Source organism: Apus apus, chromosome 15, assembly GCF_020740795.1.
Source record: "Apus apus isolate bApuApu2 chromosome 15, bApuApu2.pri.cur, whole genome shotgun sequence".
Taxonomy (NCBI): Eukaryota; Metazoa; Chordata; class Aves; order Apodiformes; family Apodidae; genus Apus; species Apus apus.
In genome coordinates this window covers 6143549-6165311 of record NC_067296.1, presented here as the reverse complement: position 1 = coordinate 6165311, position 21763 = coordinate 6143549, and the positions used below count along the sequence as shown (strand labels likewise).

Below are 21763 nucleotides of genomic sequence, written 5' to 3'. Positions count from 1 at the left end.
ACTATTTGGGGCAAATGTCTGCTCTGGGACACCTTACCATTCACTGCTGAGCAATTCTGTGGCAACTGCTGTCACTGAAGGACAACAGAGGGAACAGCTTGTGCTGCATCTTGTACCAAATACCTGTGTGTACCTGATCTGACCCCAGGTAGGGTCCTTCTCAGGTCTTACCCCATATGGGCTTATTTACCCAAACAAATTTTCATTCATTTATCCTGGGTTTTAGAGGCAAATGTGCTTTTAGGCCCCTCAGGGCTTTAACATCTGTATCAGTGCTGATAAGTGGAATTTATAACTATCAGAGGGAAGAAAGTCAGGTCGATGCTCTTCCGAGCATCTCCGAGATGGAGCTTCATGACACTGAGCCAGCTCACAAGGGGTGGTCACTCCCTTCTCCCTCCCAAGCCTCCTGTTTAACAGGCTCCCCATGGTCAGATTTGTAGCACTACAGCTCCTGACATCTTTTTACTCCTACGGGTAAAAGACTCAATTATGAAAACTGGACATGTACATGCCAATCTTGCAGCTGCCTGGCAGCCTTCTCCTTTGCCTGTCAAGGGACGAAGAAGAAGACCTTTCCAGGCAGAATGAAGGATTTCAAAACCAAGCTTGCCAGAGAACAGGGAACACACCACAGAGACTCTCTGTCACTGGTTGCCAAGGAAATCAAAGGATGCCCAAGAATACCTAATGACCATCTCGTGGCCCTCCCAGAAACTAATTGCTGTGTCTTCCTCCATTCCTGAATTTAAAAAACCATCCTTACCTCCCAGCTGCAATGTCAGTAACCTGGCTAAGGAGGAAAGGGGGATGGTATAAAAACCATTCCTTCAAGTGAGGGGAAACTCTCTGCTGTGAAAATAAACAAAGGGCTTCCCCAGCTGAAAACAGCAAAGAGAAAACATGAAAGTTTGTGAAAATATTTAACCTCGGGTTGTGTTTTGTGGCATTCACAGCCCTCACCAAGATCAAAGGCAGGCACCCAAACTGTGACAACAACTAAACCTCACAGGCTCCTGAGAGATATATGGGATTAAATTAATGTGGGATAAAATGCTAATAGTATTTTGAAAGGGCCAAGGATAAGACAAAATATGGTGATATGGGATTAAAAACGAAATAACCAAAGAACCAAGCAACAATGTACAACCTCACAGCTAACTGCTCTGCAGTTAACACAACAGTTATCTGTGGCGTGGCAGAGGATCAGAGGGTAATTTCCCATCTGTTCCCACCATCAGCAAAGCTGCTCTCACTACACAAACCTGTAGGAAAGCTACTTCTGCCTTGGCAGACAGAATAAAGTCCCCAGCCCAAGTTCAGCACAACCAAAAGTTCAAACCCACAGGTATGAATGGGAATGAAAACATCTGCATTGTGAACAGGGGGAGGTTTCATATCCCTGAAGCACTTCCTAAAGCACAGCCTCAGTGAGGTTTCAGACCAAGTCATTTCTAATGCTCCATCTAAGGTTTTAAGCAACAGTGAAAAAACCACTGGAACTTGTGTTCTCAGATAAAGCATATTCACAACAAATTTCCCATTTTTTTGCCCCTCATGCTGATTTCCAAATGTGCCCAAATGACATACTTACTATCATGGTCTTTCACTCTGTTTTACATGCTTTCCTCCGAAGGATTAAACAGAAGAAATCACTCTGCTTTAATTGCCTGCCAGTGAAAGCAAGAATACCACACAGGCCATAAATAATTCAGGGAACAATTGCTTTGTCAGAACACAGATGTCTGTGGCTGCAGCAGAGGGAGGCTGCAGTAACCTGGGGGCTGCAGCCCAGGGCTCTACCTGCAGTTGCTGTTGCCAAAGCAGATTATTTCTATTTCCTTGCAACTTGGATGCTGAAGAGCAGCAATGAGCCAAGTGTCAATGTCCACCCACTCCTTGAGAGCTCATAATAGTATTTTTCCCTTTTTTTCTCTTTCTCATATGCACAATGATCTACTTTTAGCTCTTTTTTGTTTTATCCTTCCCTCCCATCCCACCCCTCTCCCCTCTCCTGGAACCCCCTGGTTTCTCCCTCCTGCTGCAGACAGCCAGGGGTACATCAACATTTTCAGAGACATTTCTGTGGTCAGGATCCCACAGGTTGTGGAGCTCTGCATGGGTGGACACTGCACCTCTCATTTCCACCTTCTGAGAAAGCAAGCTAAGAAACGAAGGAAATAATATAGTCTTGCTAAAAAAGCCCTTAAGTAACAGCACAGACCAATGACAACTTGGGAAGCCTGTCTTTAAAAATAGCGCTGTCCAACCCCCCACTTTCATTGCCTCCTGTCTCAGCCCTTTCCTACCAGCACCACGTTTTTCCTGCGACCTAAATCCTTTTTAGCTCTGGGAGAGTTACCCAAATACAGCTACTTTGCAATCAGAACAGAGTGTAACCAGGTTTGAGGGTGCTTTATAATGCTGCAGGCACTTCTTGACACAGAACTGAGCCTTCTGCACAGCTAGGACATGTTTTGCCGATGCTCTTTATGTCCCAAGGTCAAGTCACTCCACCTCAAGCCTCTTGGAACACTCTTCTATTTTTGCTTACCAAAAGCAAATTTCTTGCCATTCCATGTCCTCAGAGCCAACCACCACAGAACAGCAACAGGGAGGATTCTTGGCCACCAGCAACAAACCCAAACCAACCAAAATAAAAATCCCTGGAAAACAAAATATAACAAAAAACAAAACCAAAACAAACAAAAAACCCAAACAAAAAAAACCAAAACCAAACAAAAACCCTGACAGTTTGTTGTCATTATTTTCTCTTAACTTCCAAATCATGACAATCAACAGGAAAAAAAAAAAGTATTTCTTAAAAACTCAAAACTCTATCGCTCCTGTACTTCCAAAATCCAACTCAGCTGGGTCAGGCTATGTCAAAGCTGGAGCAACAGGGCTCAGAGCTGGGAAGGGCTGGGATCAGACACTGTACCAAGCACACAGACCATCAGTTCCCACTTCCATCACCTGCAAAGCACCACGGGCAGCCCCCCAGTGCCATTCCCAGCCAGCACAGTCCTGCTGGCTCTGGGTGCAACTCTCCTCACGCTGGGATACGTGGCTAACAGGCTTTGTGGGCTCAGCATCACCCTTCTCCTCCATTAATTTTGTGTGCTTTTCTGCATCACAGGCAACTATTTTTAGCCACCATCTCTCTTGAGCTGCATATTCCCCAGCCCTGAGTCATGGTGCCAAGCCTGTCACCACGGCAGTCACGCCGCGTGTCACCTCTTGGCACTGCTCTTCTCCCCAGGCCCCACGAGACAGGAGCAGAGACAGAACAGAGGCCCCACAGGATCCAGGGAAGAGATTCCAGAGGAGAGCTGACATTGACACTACGGATGGGCCTATTTATTGCTCTGACATCAATGCTTCCCACAGATTAAACTGCACAACCGAGGGAATTCGTGACCTCAAACCGCAAAATGAGCCAAGAATGCACACAGAAAAAGGCTCCAGAGAAACATGAGCACATTTATATTTCCTTTTGTTCCATGCTTTGCTTTCTTCACCCTTACTGGGGAGATACACAGTGCAACTGCAGATCCACCACTGGATGCACTGTCAGGAACAGCAAGACTGGGAAGAGGCATTTTTCCAAGTACTTCTTGCCCTTGATGTTCAGCTCTCTCGAAACACTGTTGAAGCTCTTCACCTACTTACTTTCTGTGCCATACTGATGTCTGTTATTAATTGAAATAAGTAACATTTAGGGAAAAAAATCATGTACATTAGAACAAAGAGAGATGTAGAATAAAAGCAGAACTTCCAGAACAGTGAACCACACAGAAAACACCACCCAAATAGTCAACAGCCTGTCCTTGAGAACCAGGCAGATGAAAGGGATGGAAAGGAGCAATCCCCACAACTTACCTTGGTTATAGGCTTGAACACTAGGTAGAAAACACTAATTAGACTCACTTTATTAACATCTCATCAGCATATTAATGTACTATTAGCATACTAAAATACCCACCCACAGGCTAGAGGGACCCCTGCTAACAAAAAGCCCCCTCCTCTGTGAGCAGGTGCAGTGACATTTTTAAGCCCTAAAAGCTGGAAGCTAAAAACGAGTTCACTAGTCAGGTCTGAATGATAGAACATAATTAGAGATAAAATAATTGTACATGTTTCTGTGTATAAAAGTAGCCCTTGTGTTTCAGGAAGCTGACACAGCTCTGTGGAATAGCACCTGGCTCCTTTTTCTGTCATATTCAAGCAAGTCTGTGGACTCTGTGTGTGGATCAGCTTCCTGTACCTCAGGTGACAGACCCTGCTCTTTGGGGCAGCAATATTACAGTTCCAAAACGTTACAGAAAAGTTGTTCAGCCTGCTACAAGGCACATGGCATTGCTCATGCTTTGTGTTGGCCAGAGGGTAGTTTAAAAATAATCTTTCAGACTGAATGTTACTACATAATGGGCTGAAATTTCAGGGCCTGCACTTGATCCCAGGAGTAATTTCTGCTTTTCCAACGTGTAACCTCTATGTTCTCTTCCTATACTCTGCATAAGTACCAGGGTACCCTTCTCACACTCAAAGGAATTTAAAATTTCCTGCTAACCACCTGGGTAAAGCTACTCTGCACAGGAATACAGTGCTTGCTCCCCAGGAAAAGGACAAAGCCAACTGAACCAAGTGGCACTGTCACATCCCCTCCTCTTCCCTCCCATGCCTTCAGGCACAGGGGTGTAGTTCTGCTTCAGTAAATCCAGCATTTTTGTGTTTTTTTCACCATTACAGTGACAGACCAAGTCCTTTTCACAACAGCTGATCATGAGTTCAGAGTCACAACAAGCCTTTTGGCTAGGGCTAACCACCTTCATCTTCAGCTTTGGCAAAAATACTTAAAAGAGGGCAAAACAAAACACAGAGAATGCATTTATCTAGCAGAGGTAAAGGACATTTGTTACTAATCTCTGTTCTAGGAGGCAAGATGATGCTATGAAAAGAAATAATCCCAGGAAACAGGTTTCTGAGTGAAGAGAGATAAATGCAGGCTGCTGAAAGGGACAGAGCTGGAAAGGCCATTTGCAGAGAAGCTGCAGGGATCTGCTTCCAGCTACAGCAGGAAAAGCAGGTATTGTTCCACTATGAAAAGTGAGGGTAGACTTGTGTTCGTAACTAAACCCTGATTTTCCAAAACATGTAATGTGCAACAGCAGCCTCTAGTTTTCCCATGACAGTGCACACCATGGGGCATAACTGGGCGTTTCTCACTTCATCATAAGAACAACTTTTTTTGCAGCCATTCCACAACCTCACTTCAGCACACACCAACTGGCAAGCCAAGAATACCTTTTAGCACCAGCAAAGCATTCACAGAACAAGGTTGCTCTGAACAAAGTTTAAGGGAGAAACAAACCCCAGTTTCAGATCTGTTCAAGGTCTGAACTGTGCAGGTGGCTCTTACGAAAGACCTAAACTTTCCTGTTTGCCTGATTTTGCCTCCAGTGATGTCACCATTTGACACAGTCCCAGGTGAATCGAATGAAATGAATCCTAATCCAGTTAATCTTCACCCTGAGCTGTAGCTGAGACTCCTTTCCCTGCTGCCAGCAGTGGAGGAAAATGTTTTAAGGCACCAAAACCAAGAATTGACTCATCCACATTAGCCAGGCCAAGAGCTGCTTCTGACACAAACCCCACGAAACAGGCTGGACCAACACAGGCAGTGACAAATTAGCAAACTTATGTTGAAATAAGTAACATGTCAGTAAGATGTTGGACACAAAATCATTTTCCAGACATGGAAGGCAACTCTTAAGGAACAAGAGGAATACTTTAATGCAGAAAAGCCAAAAAAAAACAAGGGGGGGGAGGAAGTCCCAAGTGTCTCTTGTGATTTGAAGTTGCTGTCTTTTGGAATGCAGCACAAAATGTAGTTATCTTTAAAATATTACATTTGTAAAACAACTTGAAACAAATTTGTGCCTTTGGCACAGGAGATCAAATTCAGCTACTCACAGCACAGCTGCTCTTTGGCTACAAACCTGTCACAGAGAGGCCACATCTTTATTTTAATGAAAAAAAAGTGTATCTGGGGGAGGTAGGGCAGGTAAAGGGGATGGCAAATACATGAATGGAAAATGTGCAGCTTTTCCAGCTGAAGTGCAAGGAAACAAAGACCTGGAGTCAAAAGGAGCAAAGAAAAGGTCTGGGGCACAAGGGAACTTTCCATGCAAACAGTTGCCACATGGTCTCTGGGCACTGAGAAAGACTAATGCCAAGATTTCCAAACTCATCAGTGGTATTGCAGCACATGGGAACTTCTCCATATATTTCAAAGGATCAGCCTTTCAATTTGCTGCAATAAGCAACTGTCCATGTCTACAACATCAACTGCCTGGGGCAACAAGAACAGACTAGGAAACTTGCTTGCATCAGGCATGGCTTTTTGTTTTGTCTCTTTTTAAACCCTACACTTTTGAGAATCTGTCCTGTATTGCCCACTCAAATGCTGCAGAATTCTCCATGTCAGTTTGATCCTGCTAGTCACAAGAACACCATGAGGGTGGATCATTCAGGGAAAGGAAGAACAGTACCTTTACAGACATCAGAAAAAGATTCTAAAGGACACAAACACTGACAAAGGTTTGTTTTTCTTTCATTGTTTAAATAAAAGTTTTGAGAATAAACATATCCCACATAACTTCCATCATAAAAAGTTTGTATGACATTGGTTACAAGTGCAGAGGAATATCCAGGTAGTGACTGCACAAAACATTTCTGAAATTGAAGATCACTTCAGCAAGTCAGTTGGTTTAAATAAATAGCATTTCCTGTTCCAAGGCTTTTTTTATGTAGCAAAGTTACATAAATACAACCTAAAATAGAAACTTAAATCTAATTAAATTAATCAGAACACCTTCTGGGTATATAATCCTTTTTCATGGTGAAAGTGGCTTGTGGTCTAGCTTAACTCTACTGGGAACAGGCTTACCTCATATCAAAAGAATGTCTGCAAATGCATTTGCATTATTTAAATACATTTAGTTAAACCAAATATGAGTTAATCAGTGCAAATTTCCCAAAGACTCAGCTTAAAAGGCAATTCAATTAAAAAACAACAGGAGGAGCTTGACAGAAAAAACACACAACCTCCTTTAAAGAGTTTCTTTCTGGGAGGTGATTTGTACTTTCCCAGGACACACCACAACTCCCACATGCCACTGAATTCAGTGGAAAATCAAGAGTTCAGCTCTCCCAAGAGGCAGATCACAAGTGTGGAATTAACACTGCTGTATTTACTGCAAATGCTGCTGCTGCTGCTCCCTTGCTGGAAGGGAGCTGGTGAGATGACAAAAAGAAAGGTCTGGAGATGAGGCTGTGGTGCATCACACCCCATATCCAGGAAAATACTCACCTTGGAGCCAAACACCACAGACAGCTCAAGCCTGCTCTCAGACTCACATGTGTCAGATTATGTGAAACTGCAACATGAAGAAACCTTTATGAAAGAAACAAAAAGCTCCTCAGGATAAAAAGGATGCTAAATGTCTCACTGATATGATGAGGAAACCCATCCCACTTCATCCCTATTCATTATCTAATAGTAGTGTTTTATTCAGTAGTGGGTTTGCAGCCACATCAGAGGTGGCCACAGCTTTATGTGCAATTCAGTGAGGCAGCTTATGGATATTGCTGGGTAAGCAGGAATAAATCTTGCTCCAAGTACACTGCTTTGCAGCTCTTGGGATAAACAATGTGTTTCATTCACTACCAAGCAGGCTGGTTGGGAAACAACAGGTTTAGCTAACTTGCTCCTCACAACAGAATTTCCTTGTTCTTCCAGAAGAAACACACCACCAAGTACTCACTGTTGCAAGGTGTGCAACTCATAAAAGACTTTTAAAATAAACATAAAACCCCAATTCTCACACTAGACTTTTTAGCAAAATTGGAAGGAGTTTGGGTGTTTTTTTTGTGCTGAGAATGAAATGACAAAATATTATTACGGATCCTTCACGTAAGGAGGAAGTTAAGGCTTGTTTTTGCAGAGATTTTGCAGAGATTCACAGTCTGCTTAAAGACATGACATCTCCCATTTTCTCTCTCTGTTGCAGAAGGTGCAGACAGCCAAGGAACATTCGTGGCAAGTTAGTGTAGATAACACCTGTTAAGGTGAGATGTTCTAGTTTCACAACAGGGCTACCCACTGCTTTGAGGAGCACTGATGTTTTTGCAACCCTTGGCAGCACTGTCACTGTTAGACCTTTCCCATAAGGCAATACAATCAGGAATATTAAAAAAAAAAGCACAACCAGAAGTAGGATGTTTGAATCATCCACGGTATTTTGGCATAAATCAATCTAAAAGAGAGAGAATTAATTTGACATCAGTCATGCTCTTACAGAGCAAAGGCCTCTGTCAGCCCTGGATCTGCTCCTCCATTTATTAGTGTGAGAAACAGATCCAACTTCTGATTTCTTTGCTCCTCAACATGAGCAGTCCTCTTCCAATATCCTTTTTATCTCTCCCAAGGAAGAAGTTCATTACTACCTGCCAGCCATCAGCTAGTGCAGATCTGGTTCCCCCTGCCCATCACCTTGTTCCTTACTGTGGAGATACCATAACCATTTCTACATTCAACTACTGCAAACTTTCAGCACCGAAAGCAAAACCCAAACATTTAAAAACATTTTATCTGCTATAACTGTATTTCTTTGAACTCAAAGGAATATTTGGAAGAGGTAGTCCAGGAGAAAAGGGTTTTAAGTACCAAAACCTGTATGTCCCATACCAGGCTGACAGCCCTATCAGTACCCCAAGAAGCTTTTGACTGAAGTCATGGAAATAGATGGCAGTGCAGAGAAACATGAACACCCAGATCATGGAGAGAAAACACAAGGAGACAAACAGGCTGTTGATCACAACATGCAGCTTAGAGTTCTGGTCTACAGACAAGCCTTCCAGCACAGCTACCTCCTCCACAATCATCAGAGTGCAATAGGAGAGCAGGAAGCAGTGCCCCGAGATGTCAAATCCACTCCAGATGCCATTGTCCTGGTGGCATTCCTGCTTGGTGGCATAGACCCGGTGGGGTTGGCCAGGCTGGCCCGAGGTGGAGCAGGTACCAGTGAGGTTCTCAATGTAGATGAAGAGCCCAGTGCAGACATACCAGATGACAGTGCCCACCAGCAGGGCGCTGAGACGCCGCAGCACCATCAAAAAGCTCTTGGTGGCCCCGTAGAGGAACTTGGCCTTGGCAAACTGGTAGGTGGTGACTGCCATGAAGGGCAGCAGAAGCCAGAATGTCCATGCCCAAGCCACCTTGACAAAGTATCTGCCAGAGAAATGCCAAAAGAGAAAGAAAACACATGTGAAACTTCACAGCAAGTGGTGTAAGTGGTGGTGCTTGAAGCAGGTTTTCAAGGTCAGTGTTTGGAGCTGCCAAATCAGACACTCATGCCCTCCCTCAATCAGAGCACAGCTAAAACCTTGACCCTCTCCCTGCTGTTTCAGCCTCTCAGCACTCCCTCAGCCAGGTACTTCAGCTGCTTCCCAGGCAGCCTCCCCTTGGGCCCAGGGCCCTCGTTCAGACTTGCAGGTCAGTTTTGCAATCACTTTTACCCTACAAACCCGCTCAACTCCGCCTTGCTCAGACTGTAGCTGCAAAGGATGTATTTTTAGCTTGGCACCCTGGCCACAGTAGCCCTTTCTCTGACCCTTCATCTCAATAATCCTTGCTTCACACCCTCACCCCCTTAGTACTGAGTAAGGCAGCCAGGAGAAGGGCTGACTCTCTTCCCTGATCACCTAATAAAACACACAAAGCAGCACCATGTGCTCCTTCCTTTCCTGCTCCTCCAGCTGACAAGCGCTTTCCCGTGGCCAACACAAACCCTCCCATCTCTAAATTCACTCTCTGCCTTGAACATTTTTGCTGTGATGCCTATAAAATCCTGAAAGCCACCCAATGATGTGCTGATACCTTGTTTAGCAGGAGACAGCACCACTTAACTAGTCCTCATTTCCAGTCTCAAAGTGGAGCAGGTAGAAGTTGAGGAGACCACAGCCTGTGATCTTCTGTCTCCACTTAGTACCTTGCAACGCAGCTGGTGGGAGAGGGGAGCTGGGCAACCCCCTCCTCACCCACATTCCAGTTTGAAAACCAGACAGCAGAATTCTAGTTTGTGGCTGAGCTACAGCTGGACACACACAGACCTCACAGAATCATCACCTCCTCAACATCTAAGATCAATCCAAGCAGGAAGAGAGTTCTGTATCTGCAACAAGACCCTAACAAAAATGATCAGGGCCCTGCCAGGGACTCTGAGGAGTAGCTGCTTTACTCTCTGTTTTACAGTGGAGGGGATATTTGTCTGGCAACTACAGCTGCAACCACAGAATAGTATTTTAAAGTAAAATCCTAATTTTACTGAGATAGTTAAAAGCAAGAAAGGCTGCTAATAACACTGCTGCTAGCAATCCAGGAGGCAAGTAATTGGGGCGGGGGGAATAGTTTAGGAGCTGTCCCTACAGATAACCTTACTCTATTCAAAAAGGGGAACTAGAACTGCAGGGTGTTTTTATTGCAAAATCAATTTCACTCTCCAAGTGCTCCTGCCCATCCTCTTTTCCAATCACACTGAAAGCAGCTCCTCTCCCACACGTCACCCAATGACAAAGCTGTATCAGTAGAGCACAAAACTCCTCAAGTCACAGGGGACACCAGCAAGTTTAGTTTTGCTTTCTGATCTGCAGCAGGGGAAGCACACAGGTGCTGGGCCAGCTCTTCACCTGCCTCATGCCCTTCAAAACGTCCAAAGGAAGTTTTAAACCATGACTAAGCCAGTGAAATCGCTGCCTAAGTATTAGAAAAGGATGGCAGCAGCTCTGCTTCTACAACAGACGCTAAAACACCTATTTTCTTCAGCTTGCTTTCAGATCAGTTCAGAAACTAACCTGAGGAATTGCCTGGGGTCTCAGGAAGGACAAAATAAAGCTCCTGCTTTTCCTCTTCCAACAAAAACGGAGCAAGAAACTCCAGCTGTCCTGAACCGCCCCGGGGAGGCGTTCAGGGCAGCCAACCTCCCGTCAACGGCGACTGCCCTGCCCCGCCGCGCTCCCCAGCGGAGGGGAGCCCCGGTTCCCGAGCCGGGTCCCATCCCCACCTGCCCGGCTCCCCCCCCAGCCCCCCAGCAGCCCCCTCCGCCGAGCGCCAGGGCCGGCCCCGCGGAGGCCTCCGCACCCCCGGGGCCGCTCCGACAGCCCGGGAGGGGCCGGGGGGCGGCACAAGCCCCGCTGCCGCTCGGACCGGGCCCTCCCGGCCCTCCCGGCCCCACCGCCCCTCAGGGCCCGCGCCGCTGTCCGCCCCCCCCACCCCCCCCGCCCTCCTCCTCACAGGTTGAGCGGGTTGCGCTTGTTCCGCAGGGGCGTCTCGGGCACCATGTCGCCGTCCTTGAGAGCGGAGCCGAGCAGGACGATGGCCAGCAGCAGCCAGGGCAGCCGCCGGCACAGCCGCCCGCCCGCCAGCGCTGCCCGCAGCCCCCGCCCGCTCCGCTCCATCCCCGCCGCCCCTCCCGGCCGCCGTACCGCGCCCCCTGCCCGCGCCGGCGCCCCCTGGTGGCGGGGAGGGCTCTGCGCATGCGTGGCGAGGCGGGAGGGAGGGAGGGGAGGGCGCCCCCTGCGGGCCCCGCGCGGCGCTGCCGGGAGGTGCGGGGCGGGAAGCGGGTGGGAACGGGCTGGAAGGACGCGGGTCCAGCCCCGAGCCCCCCGGGGCTGCCTGCTCAGCCCCTTCCCCGGGGCTGCCTGGCAGTCCTTCCGTTAATTGGCTTTTCCTGACATCCCATCCGAGCATTCCCTGGCATCCAATCTGGTCCTTCCCTGACATCCCATCCGAGCATTCCCCGGCATCCAATCTGGTCCTTCCCTGACATCCCATCCGAGCATTCCCTGGCATCCAATCTGGTCCTTCCCTCGACGCTCGTCGCTCTCACCCTGTGCTTGAGCATCCACTGCTTCAGAGCCAGATGCCAGCTCCTCTGAAAGACCCTCCTAACCTCCAAGAGAGTGGATCTAAACATCTGAACTGGACCTTGGCACCTTAATCCGAGAGAAAAAGCTGAGAATTTCCTCATTCATAAGAATGAATTAATAATAATAATAATATCATATATTATATAATATTATAATATATTATATATAATATAATATATAATGTTTATTATTATTATTATTATTATTATTATTATTATTATTATTATTATTATTATTATTATTATTATTTTTCCCTGAGAGGGGGAGAAAGCATTTCTGGGGCTCTTAATGCTCCTGCCCCCCTTCCACTCTTCATGTTCACAGCTGGCAGTGGTGCCCGAGCACCACTGTGGTATTGGAGACCTATTTCATCTATTTGCCACTGTCATTTCAACTTCATTTTAAAAACATATTTAAAAAGCGTCAGCGAGCAGAGAAACGGCCACATGAACAAAGAGCTTTTATTCATCCCAACGGCCTCAGTAAGAAAAATGTGGTGGGGAGGGAGGGGGGGGAAGAAAAATAGCAGACCCCATCTGAGACAGGATGGGAAAGTATTTCTTGCCAGAGCAGGTTTCAAAGCCAGTTTGCAGCCATTGTCAGCAAATCTGTGACAACATCTGGGCTGAAAGAGCAGGAGGAGACATCAAAGCAGCTCCAGGAGATACAGAGAGTCTCAGCTAAGGAGGTTATCCAGGGTAAATGGCATTTGGCAATTTATTAGATGTTGTTTTTAATGAGACTGCCAGGGCCACGTCTAGCACTTCCAGCACAGCATTGTACCCCTGAATTAGCAAGGACAGGCAGCTGCGTTCACTGGAACGAGGGAGGACAAGAGGGGCTGGGAGCAGGTTTCACAGAGCCTGGCATTGTCTGCCTAAATCCCCCTTTCCCTTTGAATCCTTGCCTCCTTTGCTTCCCAGGTTTGGGGCTCTGATCCCCAGGCTGTTTGCAATGCCGACGAGCTGGAGGTGGCTGCTCGGCTGGCTGCTAATGAAGCATGTGGAGTCTACCACCAGGCAGGAGGATTTCATAAGCCTGGCACCTGTTCCAGATGAATAGAATTGATGGCATGGGCTGGAAATGTGTCTCTCTTCAGCCCAGCTTGAAATGTCTGAGGATTATCTCTGTAAATCACAGATTCTTGCAAGTGCAGTGAGCAAAGCGCAGCTGGGCCCAGGTGTCCTGCAGGGTTAGAGTAAATCTCTACTTCTGGGCATGTATTTGCTGCCATCTGCACCAGCCAAGGCCAATGTTCTTCTGAGGAGCTGGCCACCATTCCCCTGTAAAGAATCAGAGAAGTGGAATTTAGGCCTTTTAAAACTGCAGAAAGGCTTTTATTCATTAACAGGGAATAAAGTCAGTTCTAGGAGGACTGCAGAAGGTCCCCCAAGAGCTCTCACAGACAACTAGTTGAGCTGTGACAGGTATAAACCTGTCACTAAACTGAATTAATTTGTCAGGTACAGCAGATATGCCTGATCTTCCCTTTCTTCCTACCTTTTTCCTTAACATCATCAAATCACTGCTTGATTCAAGCTAAAATCTTCCAGATTATTTTACTAAAAAAATTGGTTGTGGGGCTTTGGGTTTGTTGTTTGGTTTTTTTATCTGATTGAATTTGAAACAAAACTCCCAGCAAATTTTTTCACTTTCATTGAGAAACCACATTTTGCCTCTAAATCATGCAGGGCACAGATTCATTAGAGACTGTAGAACCACTTGCAGAGCTGAAGAGTGGCTGGTGAACCTTGTCCCCACCTTGTCCCACTCACCCAGAATTCGGGCACTTATTTGGAGGGGTGATGTGGAGAACCCAGCATCTGAGCAGAGATTTGAAGGAAGATCCAACACATCTGGGAACAGCATCTTTACTCCTGAGCTAGACCAGGCTCAGGGGAAATCTTTCCTGGTCGTAGAGTTCATGTTGTATCAGGTATTTCTCTATTAATTGGAGCAAGAACAATGATGCCTTGAGTTGATAATGATTTAAAATCATCAAGTTGCTTAGGAAATTGTCTAATTTTTTGTGATTCCATTGATTATCTGTCAATCAGCTTGATTTTAAAGAAGTGTGCCTTGCTGATGTGAGACTATGGTATGGATAACTTCTGCAGAACTGGGGGATCCTCATCTGGAAACAGAATCACCCCAGTCTCAGTGTGCAGCCAGACAACATTACCAACTCTTGCCAGGAGCCTAGGGCAACTATACACCTCCTCTGGGTGCTTAAAGTTAGCTGTGGAGAAGTTCAGACCTTCTTGCAAGACAGCAGCATCTTGCTCAGGCTGATGGTGCTGCTGTTGTCACTTGGAAGACAATGGTGTCCCCAGGCACACTGCAGCAGCATCACAGCCTCACCCACCTGTATCACGATGACCCAGTGCACACAAGTTCTCCCTGCTGAACACACCCAAAAAACACTGCATGTTTTCGAAGAAGGCAAGACCTGAAAAGCTGAGCTTGCCTTAAAGCCATTTGCAGAATGAGTCGCTGGAGTCTTAATTCTCCAGCCCTTGGATAAAGCCTTGCAGGGACCTCAGCCCTCGTGGCTGCCCCAGTGGAGGAGCCTCCCCACACAGAAGAATAAGCTGGCCAAGGTTTGGAGGTTTGCTATGGAGCAGGACCAAGAGCTCTGCACCACATCCTCAGCTCAAACAGTCACACTGAGTCTCTTGACTGTGCCAAATGGGAATCTTTCTGTTTTGGTGGGATTTCTGGATCCTCTCTTGCCACCAAGGAAGGATGCCTGGAGGAAGAGAAAAAATATCTACCCCATTTTTATTATATTTTTTTTTCACAAAACACCAGCAAGGGCTCTTTTCCAACCTAAGCTTGGGCTAAGGTGGGTTCTTGAGACCCCCACCTCTCCTCCCAGCTTGTCCTCCTGCCTCACAGGGATTCCCACACCCTGCTGGCATCTCCTGACTCCCCATTCCCCACTGGGGGGACCCTCACCAGCCCCCCCAGCCCTTCCCTCTGGAAAGCAGGTGCTTGTAGTGGCCGTGCTGCTGCTGCTTCCCCAGCCTCCCTGCTGCCCTTGCTGAGCACTGCTCACATCTCCATGATTGATTGTGTTTGAGCTCGATCGTGGAGTGCCCTGGGATGCTCACACGAGAGGTGCTACATAAGCAGAATGTGTCCTGTATTTTCTTTGCCTAATAGAAGCTTAAGCTTGGAGTTTAAGACAGTTTTAGCCCTTTGATGAGACTCTGTCCATCAGCCTCGGTGCTTTCAGCTCCGCAGCCTGCTCTATTCAGTGTCAGCTTAAAAAAAAATAGGAAAAAAATAATATTGTGCTTTGTTCCCTTGTGCCAGTGATGCCTTTGAAATGCAGCCTGGGGCAGGGGCAGAGCAGCCTTCTCCTCACACTGGCCTAGAGCTTTGCTGCCCTTCTCTGCTGGGCAGCCATGCTCTTCCCACAAGCCTTTGGTCTTGACAGAACCAAGGTTCAGTCTCACTCCCCTGAGCCAATGCTGTGTTATTTGCAGCAGAGGTGCTGAGGAGAGAGGCAAAAGAGAGATGATGGTAGCTCAGCACCTGTGGGAAAGGTCTTTTCCAGCCCTGAAACACCAAGAAATTTCAAAACAAGGGGTGGAAATTAACCCCAGGGAATTTATACAGACTGCACCATCACTGGATCCCGAATGAAAACCTCTGCAGGTCACACATTTTCCCCCTCCACCCCTCCTCAAATGAATAGGAAGGGAATGATCTGAGCTGCAGGGAATTTTTTAGCATATTTGGTGGTTATATCCAAAGATCAAAATATTTTGGGATACAGGGCAAAGTGCAATAAAGAATCAATTCAGTTTTCAGCGGCGCAAACTTGACCAATGCTACAAATTAATACCTAGTGCTCCAAAATATTTACATTTCTTGTTCTGCACAGCCAGGTTGCAGCAGAACAGACTAACGATGGGTTTTAATTTGCAGGGGGAAATGGTCTTGTGATGAGCACAGACTCTGAGGAGCTGGGTTTATTTTGTGGCTCTGACAAACTCCATCTCCAGCCATAGGCAAGACTCTTAGCTTCTGCATCCCCATACCCTGAGAGCAGGATATGGAAGATGTTCTGTTCTCCCCCACCCTAAGTTTCTTTCAGAGAGAAGTGTGAGGTTGCAGAGGGCTACGATAAGGATAAAAATAACCAGAGTTCACCAAGATGTAAATTAGTTACTCTTCCTACAACACAAATTAAACAGCCCATTAACAGAAGAAGTGGGGAAGAGATTACAAATTTTAAAATATATAATTAATGTGATTAAGTGTACATGCACTTGGGCATGAAATGGTCTCAATTAGTCATGTTTACCTATAATGACCTGACTTCCTCAAGCAGCTGTGGTGGCTGCCTGTGCAGCTAAAATACTCCCCTTTTCTGCACAGGATATAATGCCCCCTTCTGCATCTGCCAAAGAAAATCCTCACCCCCCCAAGCCCTGCGTGTTTGAATTAATTTGATTCTCACAGTGTTGCCTTTCTGGTGCAGCTGCTGGGCAGGTTTTTCCCTGCAGGCTGAGCAGGCAATGCTCTCCTAGCTGCACAGTCACTGGGAAGTAACTCCTGCCCAGTCGAGTTAATCTCTCTGTTAGCCACATGCTGAAGGTGGTGTTTGGGGTTTCCATTCATTCCCTTTCTATACTGATTATCAGTCACAGATTAATCATCATGCAAAACTCACAACAACCATTTCCATGGAACCCTTTGCTGGGTTGAGCTACCTTGCAAGTTACAGCATCTTTTTTTAAAGGAAGAAACTACTGGAACTGAGCAAGTATGGGAAGGAAATTGTCTGTACTTATTCATTGTCATTCAGAAATTTGAACTTTTCAAGCTTTACTCGTGCATTTTTAGATCATATATTTGCAGGAAAGACTCACAATCAGGTGTTCAGGTGTAAAACTTGGCAGTGACTTGGTGATGATTAACTGCAGAGACCATAGCTCATGTTTCTTGACTGGTGCAACCAGCCACATAACATGAGCTGTAGCCACTTCAGTGAAATAGATACTTACAAATATTAAAATTTAAAACTAAAAAACATACACACATCCTATTTCATCTGTGCTTTACCAGCCTGGTTAATGATATAATGTTGGGTGGAAATGAGATTTTAATTTGCCCTGACCATAATCACTATTGCCATCTGTAGATACAGTAATAACTACAAAAGATGTTCAAAGGGCTTGCTGAGTGGTCAGTGCACTCAAGATTATCCCAGTCTTTATCTGGATGCTTAAATTAATAATTTATTTATTTAAATTAACTGTTCCAATTTTTACCCAATTTTTAACTGGTCTGTTATAGTGTGGCCCCTTTTCCCAACATGAAGCAGACCAAACTGGCTGCTCCCAACTCTTGTGAAGGAAGCACATTCCAGTCCACCAGGACCAGAGCACCTACCAAAACACAGCAGTCCAGTCTGCTCCTTACCATGGTGGGAGGGAAATGTGGAGGGTGGTCAACAGTGCACAGAGAAGAGGGTTCACCAACAGTCCAAGGAGGAGGGGGATGATGAAGGTTGTGATCCTGCTGCTAAGACTCTACCTGTTCAGAGAATAAACAACATGTTTTTCACCCCCTAGCTTTAAGTTTGGTGAAAAATAAGATTAAAGCCAAATCCTTAACTAAATCAGAGCATTTACCAGCTTCACTTAAAGAAACAGGATTCTGTTCACAAGTGTTTATTTGTACAGTTCAAACAAGCTATTTTTTTAAAAGCATGAGCCCACCACAGATGTGCAACTCAGCCCAATCTCTGTTGACACCCTTCAGAGGTTAGGGAAAAAAATACATGAGAAACATGTTCTGCCACTTTGCTGGGAAAAAAAAGGCCTTTCTTTGGGCTGCTTATTTAATGTAGGCTCCAAACAATTGGCAAAGCAGGTCTTACCTTGGTGTGGGGAGACAAGCAGGACCCTGTGAGATGATGGAAGATGTCAGAGCTGTGCTGGGTGTCCTCTAAGGAAGAGGTGGGACACAGTTCCCCTCCTGGCAGAGCAGCATTTTTGCACGCTGGCGTGAGCTCAGTCCCCCCAAGATGTGGGAGTTGCTGGTGCTTTGAACTCCACTTCAAAGCTGAAGCTGGAGCAAGGTTTCTGTAAACCCAGAGACACTGGTAAATATTTGTCAGGGTCAATTAACCCTCCTCACCACCTCAACAGTCATCTGTGCGAGGTGGCTGGAGGGGTTTCAGCAGACACAGAGGGGAGCCTTGTTGATGTACTGAACCACCTCGGGAAGCAGGGAGACACAAAACACCACAGCTGGGAGATCTGGAGGTGTCCCCTTAGCACAGTCCATGAACTCACAGGGACATCTCATCCTTTCCATCACTGGATCAGGCAGAAGAGGACAGTCCTGCTCCTGACTGGAAAGAAAGGAAGAGAACCAGCCCCAGCCCTGCTGATGCGGCTTTATAATCACCTCATTCACCCCAGTTACTCCAGATGGGCATCAGCTGTTGCCAGAGCATGAGAGCACGTTGCATCTCCCACCTGCTATAGCAGGTCTTAAGGGTGGAATTGTGGGCCACCCATGCCAGAAGATGTAAGATCAAAAAACACTTCCATGAATGTAACACGTTCTAGTTTCTGACATCTTCCCAGTACACAGACAGGGATCCAAGGTGTTGGGTTTTGGAGAGAGGGGCTTTGCTGGGCCAGTTTGCCCCTGGGGTCTGACTGTAGGAGCCAGTGGAGGGGGTGAGGAGGACAGCCAGCAGCCGGCCCCAGCCACCAAACCACCCACCAGAGATGCCAGGCTGCCTGTCTCTTGTCAAGACGGCATGAAAATGCCCGCATAAGGATGAAAAAGGGAAGGGAAAAGACTAGGAAGAGCTGAGCACCGGGTGAGAAGGCTGCAGACGGGTGGAGCCGGGCTCATTCCTCACCCCTTCTCCCAGACCTGCCGCAGCACCCTCGGCTCTGACAAACCCCCCGGGGCAATGCCAGCCTGCCCTGCTCTCAGCCAGGATGGTGACCACCGCAGCCGGGTGGTGACCATCCCCAGAGGAACCACCGGGGCTGCGACTGAGTCCCACCGGGAGCCGTGCAGCCCCCGGGGAGCCTTTCCCCTCGGCTCCGGGAAGATACCGGGAGGAGAAGCTCCGGGTGCCCCTGTTCCCCGCAGGGCTCCCTCCTGCCCGGGGCCCCGGGCTGGGCAGCAGCTCCCGGCAGCGGAGGAGCCGTCGGGTCAAACCGCGTCCCGCGTCTGCGGGGGAAGCGGAGCGGGGATGGGGCCGTGCCAAGGGCAACAGCCGCCTGCTCGGCTCGGTGCTTGCTGCTGTCCCTCTCTGCTTTCCTTCCCCCTGAGCCTCCCTGCGAGCTGGGGGAGCTGGCACCGGCCCGTCCCTCCGCGGGATGAAAGCTGGATTGTTCCGGGCTTGCCCGCACGGTACATCCCCCAGCAGCAGTGGGGAGAGTGAGGCAACCTCATCATCCGTGGTCCTAATTTGTCTGACCTTCCAAGGCTTTGATTGCAATCTGATTCCCTTCCGTATCTTCCTAAATATGTGGGTTTGTATTTCCCTCCCCCCCCCCCTTCTATGTGTTTTAAACCCTCTGTCTCTGGCAGATTAAAGCACACGCACATCAGGGAGTCAAGCCCTGCTGGGATGGTCACCCCCATGTCCACCCACTTCGAGTGTCCTGTCTGCTGTGCCAGAGCAGGGGCTGCACCAGCTGGTTTTGCAGGGTAACATAATCTTCCTCAGGTGAAGGTGAAGGAAATAAGGCAAAAAAAGGGCATCCCGAGGCCATCATCTTCTGCTTTTCCAGCCTTTGTCCAGCTTTGAGCAAAACGGGCCTTGCAAACATTTGAGCCTCTGTGGTTGAACCTGAGAAATGTCATGTCTAGGCAGAGAGAAATCTGGTGGCTTGGGTCCAGACATCTGGACGTGGGAAAGTTTGGAAGTCCCATGAGAAAAGGGAGATTTCTTGGCAAAGATTCACAAGAAATCTTTATGGGAGAGTGGAAGGGGGGGGGGGGGGCGGGATACAGTGTCCATCAGGCTGCTCCTTTTCTGCTGGCAGAAGCCAGGAAGCCCCAAGATGTGCAGGTACAGAAAGAGATTTTAAAAGTGAGCACAAATTGTTGAGGCTCATTTCAGCTTTAATGCCAGAAAGAGGCAGAAGTTGCAGAAATCCTGCGTGGTCCTGCCCTGCTCCTCTGGAGGGACAGGACCAACTCCAATGCAGGGCTGGTCAGCAGCAACCCTCAAAGCTCTCTGGTAGCCCTCATCGGTGTGATAGTACGGGTAGAGAAATAGGTATGGAAAGTGGTTTGTCCAGTGTCACTCAGGTGACCAAAAGGTTCAGAATTACACCCCTGTCTCACTCATGAAGTGCTCTCTCTGCTGCAGCACTGCTGGCTTCCCTGGGGAGCTGAGCTGCTGCTGCTGATCAGCCTTGTGAGGATATATTAATACACCAAGAGCCCCTGTAGGCACATCTTTCCTGTCCAAAGCCCCCTCACCTCCTCCAGACACCTCTTGGAACTCCTGTGTCGTGTCTTTCCTTTCCTACCACCCCCCTGGTCTCACCAGAGTCTGCTTTTAAAGCTGGCCAGGCTTTGAGTGATCACCACCCACCTGAGCTGCGTCCTTCTGCCTGCCAGACATGCCCCAGACAGACCCTGAGGAGAAGCTACACCTTCAGGAGACCTCATCCCAACATCCTGAGGAACAATAAACCACTGCAAACATTCCCCTCTTCCTCCAAAGCCAGGGAGGAGAAGCAGCATCTCCCTTAGCCCCACTGTTACTTGATCTGAGCCAAACCAACAAACATCAGCAACATTTTTCTGCAGAAAAACATCATTTTGCAGCTGTAGACAGTGAACCGTGCACTGGTGGGATGGCTGGAGGGTGTTTGCTGGTGCCACGGCGGGGGGCCTGGGCACGTGAGCGGCGGGGCCACCACTGAGAAGAGGAACAAGAGCTCCCTGTGCAGCCACGGCAAACCCGCCTGTGAAGCACTGCCAGGGGCTCAGCTTCTATCTGAATTCTGGTCTTGGAAAAAAAAGGGGAACGGACTGAATACACAGGGGCTGCAGTCAGGCTGTGGCACACACCCGCCCAAGCAAGAAAATTACATGGTAAAGCTGCCAGGGTGTCCTGAGTTCACTTCACTGGGTCTGGGCTTTCAGGGCTGTGATCCCATAGCCCCCAACCAGCAGCTGGTCCAGCCCTTTGCTGGAGCTGCAGCATTTCCCAACCATTACACAGGTAGAGCTTGCTGGGTCAGATATTGAGGAAAGAAATGATCTGGATGATGCCTCTCGTGCAGGCTGGTTTTGTCCCGTGGGTTGGGAAAAACTCCCACCAGGAGCCCTGGGTGGGCCTGATGGGTTTCCCACCACTGAGCCCAAAAGCTGACCACATGGAGAGCAGACCACCAGCACAATAAAACCCCACCACCATCATGTTCCCAGGGCTGCTGTCCTTGACATGAGTCTGTGGGCAGGTGGGCAAGTGGGTGTGCAGTGGGGATAGGGTCAGTGGAGTGTTCTGGTACCCAGCCTGCCTGTGACTGGCAAGGAGGTCCCAGTTGCTGTTTAGCTCCAGGGTTTGGGTCTATCCTGGTCTCAGCTGACTCAAGGTGCAGTGGGCTCCTCTTTCCATTGACCTGTTAGATCCTTCTCACCTTGGCAGAGTGCAGCAGGACCATCCTGCAGCCACAGCGCTGGGCTGAAAAATAAATCGTTAGCAAACAGCAAATGAACCCCCTTCAGAATGGTGCTGAGAGGAGCTTCCGTGTTGTTTGTTAAG

General features: G+C 47.8%; 1 protein-coding gene and 1 long non-coding RNA gene across 2 annotated transcripts; both read right to left on the bottom strand.

Moving 5' to 3' along the window:
- Nucleotides 1–6604: 6604 nt before the first annotated feature.
- FITM2 (fat storage inducing transmembrane protein 2) lies at nucleotides 6605–11522 on the bottom strand. The gene is made up of 2 exons (XM_051633244.1): nucleotides 11357–11522; nucleotides 6605–9295 (listed from the first exon to the last, which is right to left on the bottom strand). The coding sequence occupies exons 1-2, from the start codon at nucleotides 11518–11520 to the stop codon at nucleotides 8653–8655; spliced, it is 807 nt and encodes a 268-aa protein (XP_051489204.1). The 5' UTR covers nucleotides 11521–11522; the 3' UTR covers nucleotides 6605–8652.
- Nucleotides 11523–12472: 950 nt separating this feature from the next.
- Nucleotides 12473–18131, bottom strand: LOC127391003 (uncharacterized). Its single transcript, XR_007890989.1, has 3 exons — nucleotides 17888–18131; nucleotides 17428–17541; nucleotides 12473–13274 (listed from the first exon to the last, which is right to left on the bottom strand). It is a non-coding gene; the product is annotated as an uncharacterized LOC127391003 (long non-coding RNA).
- Nucleotides 18132–21763: the final 3632 nt, after the last annotated feature.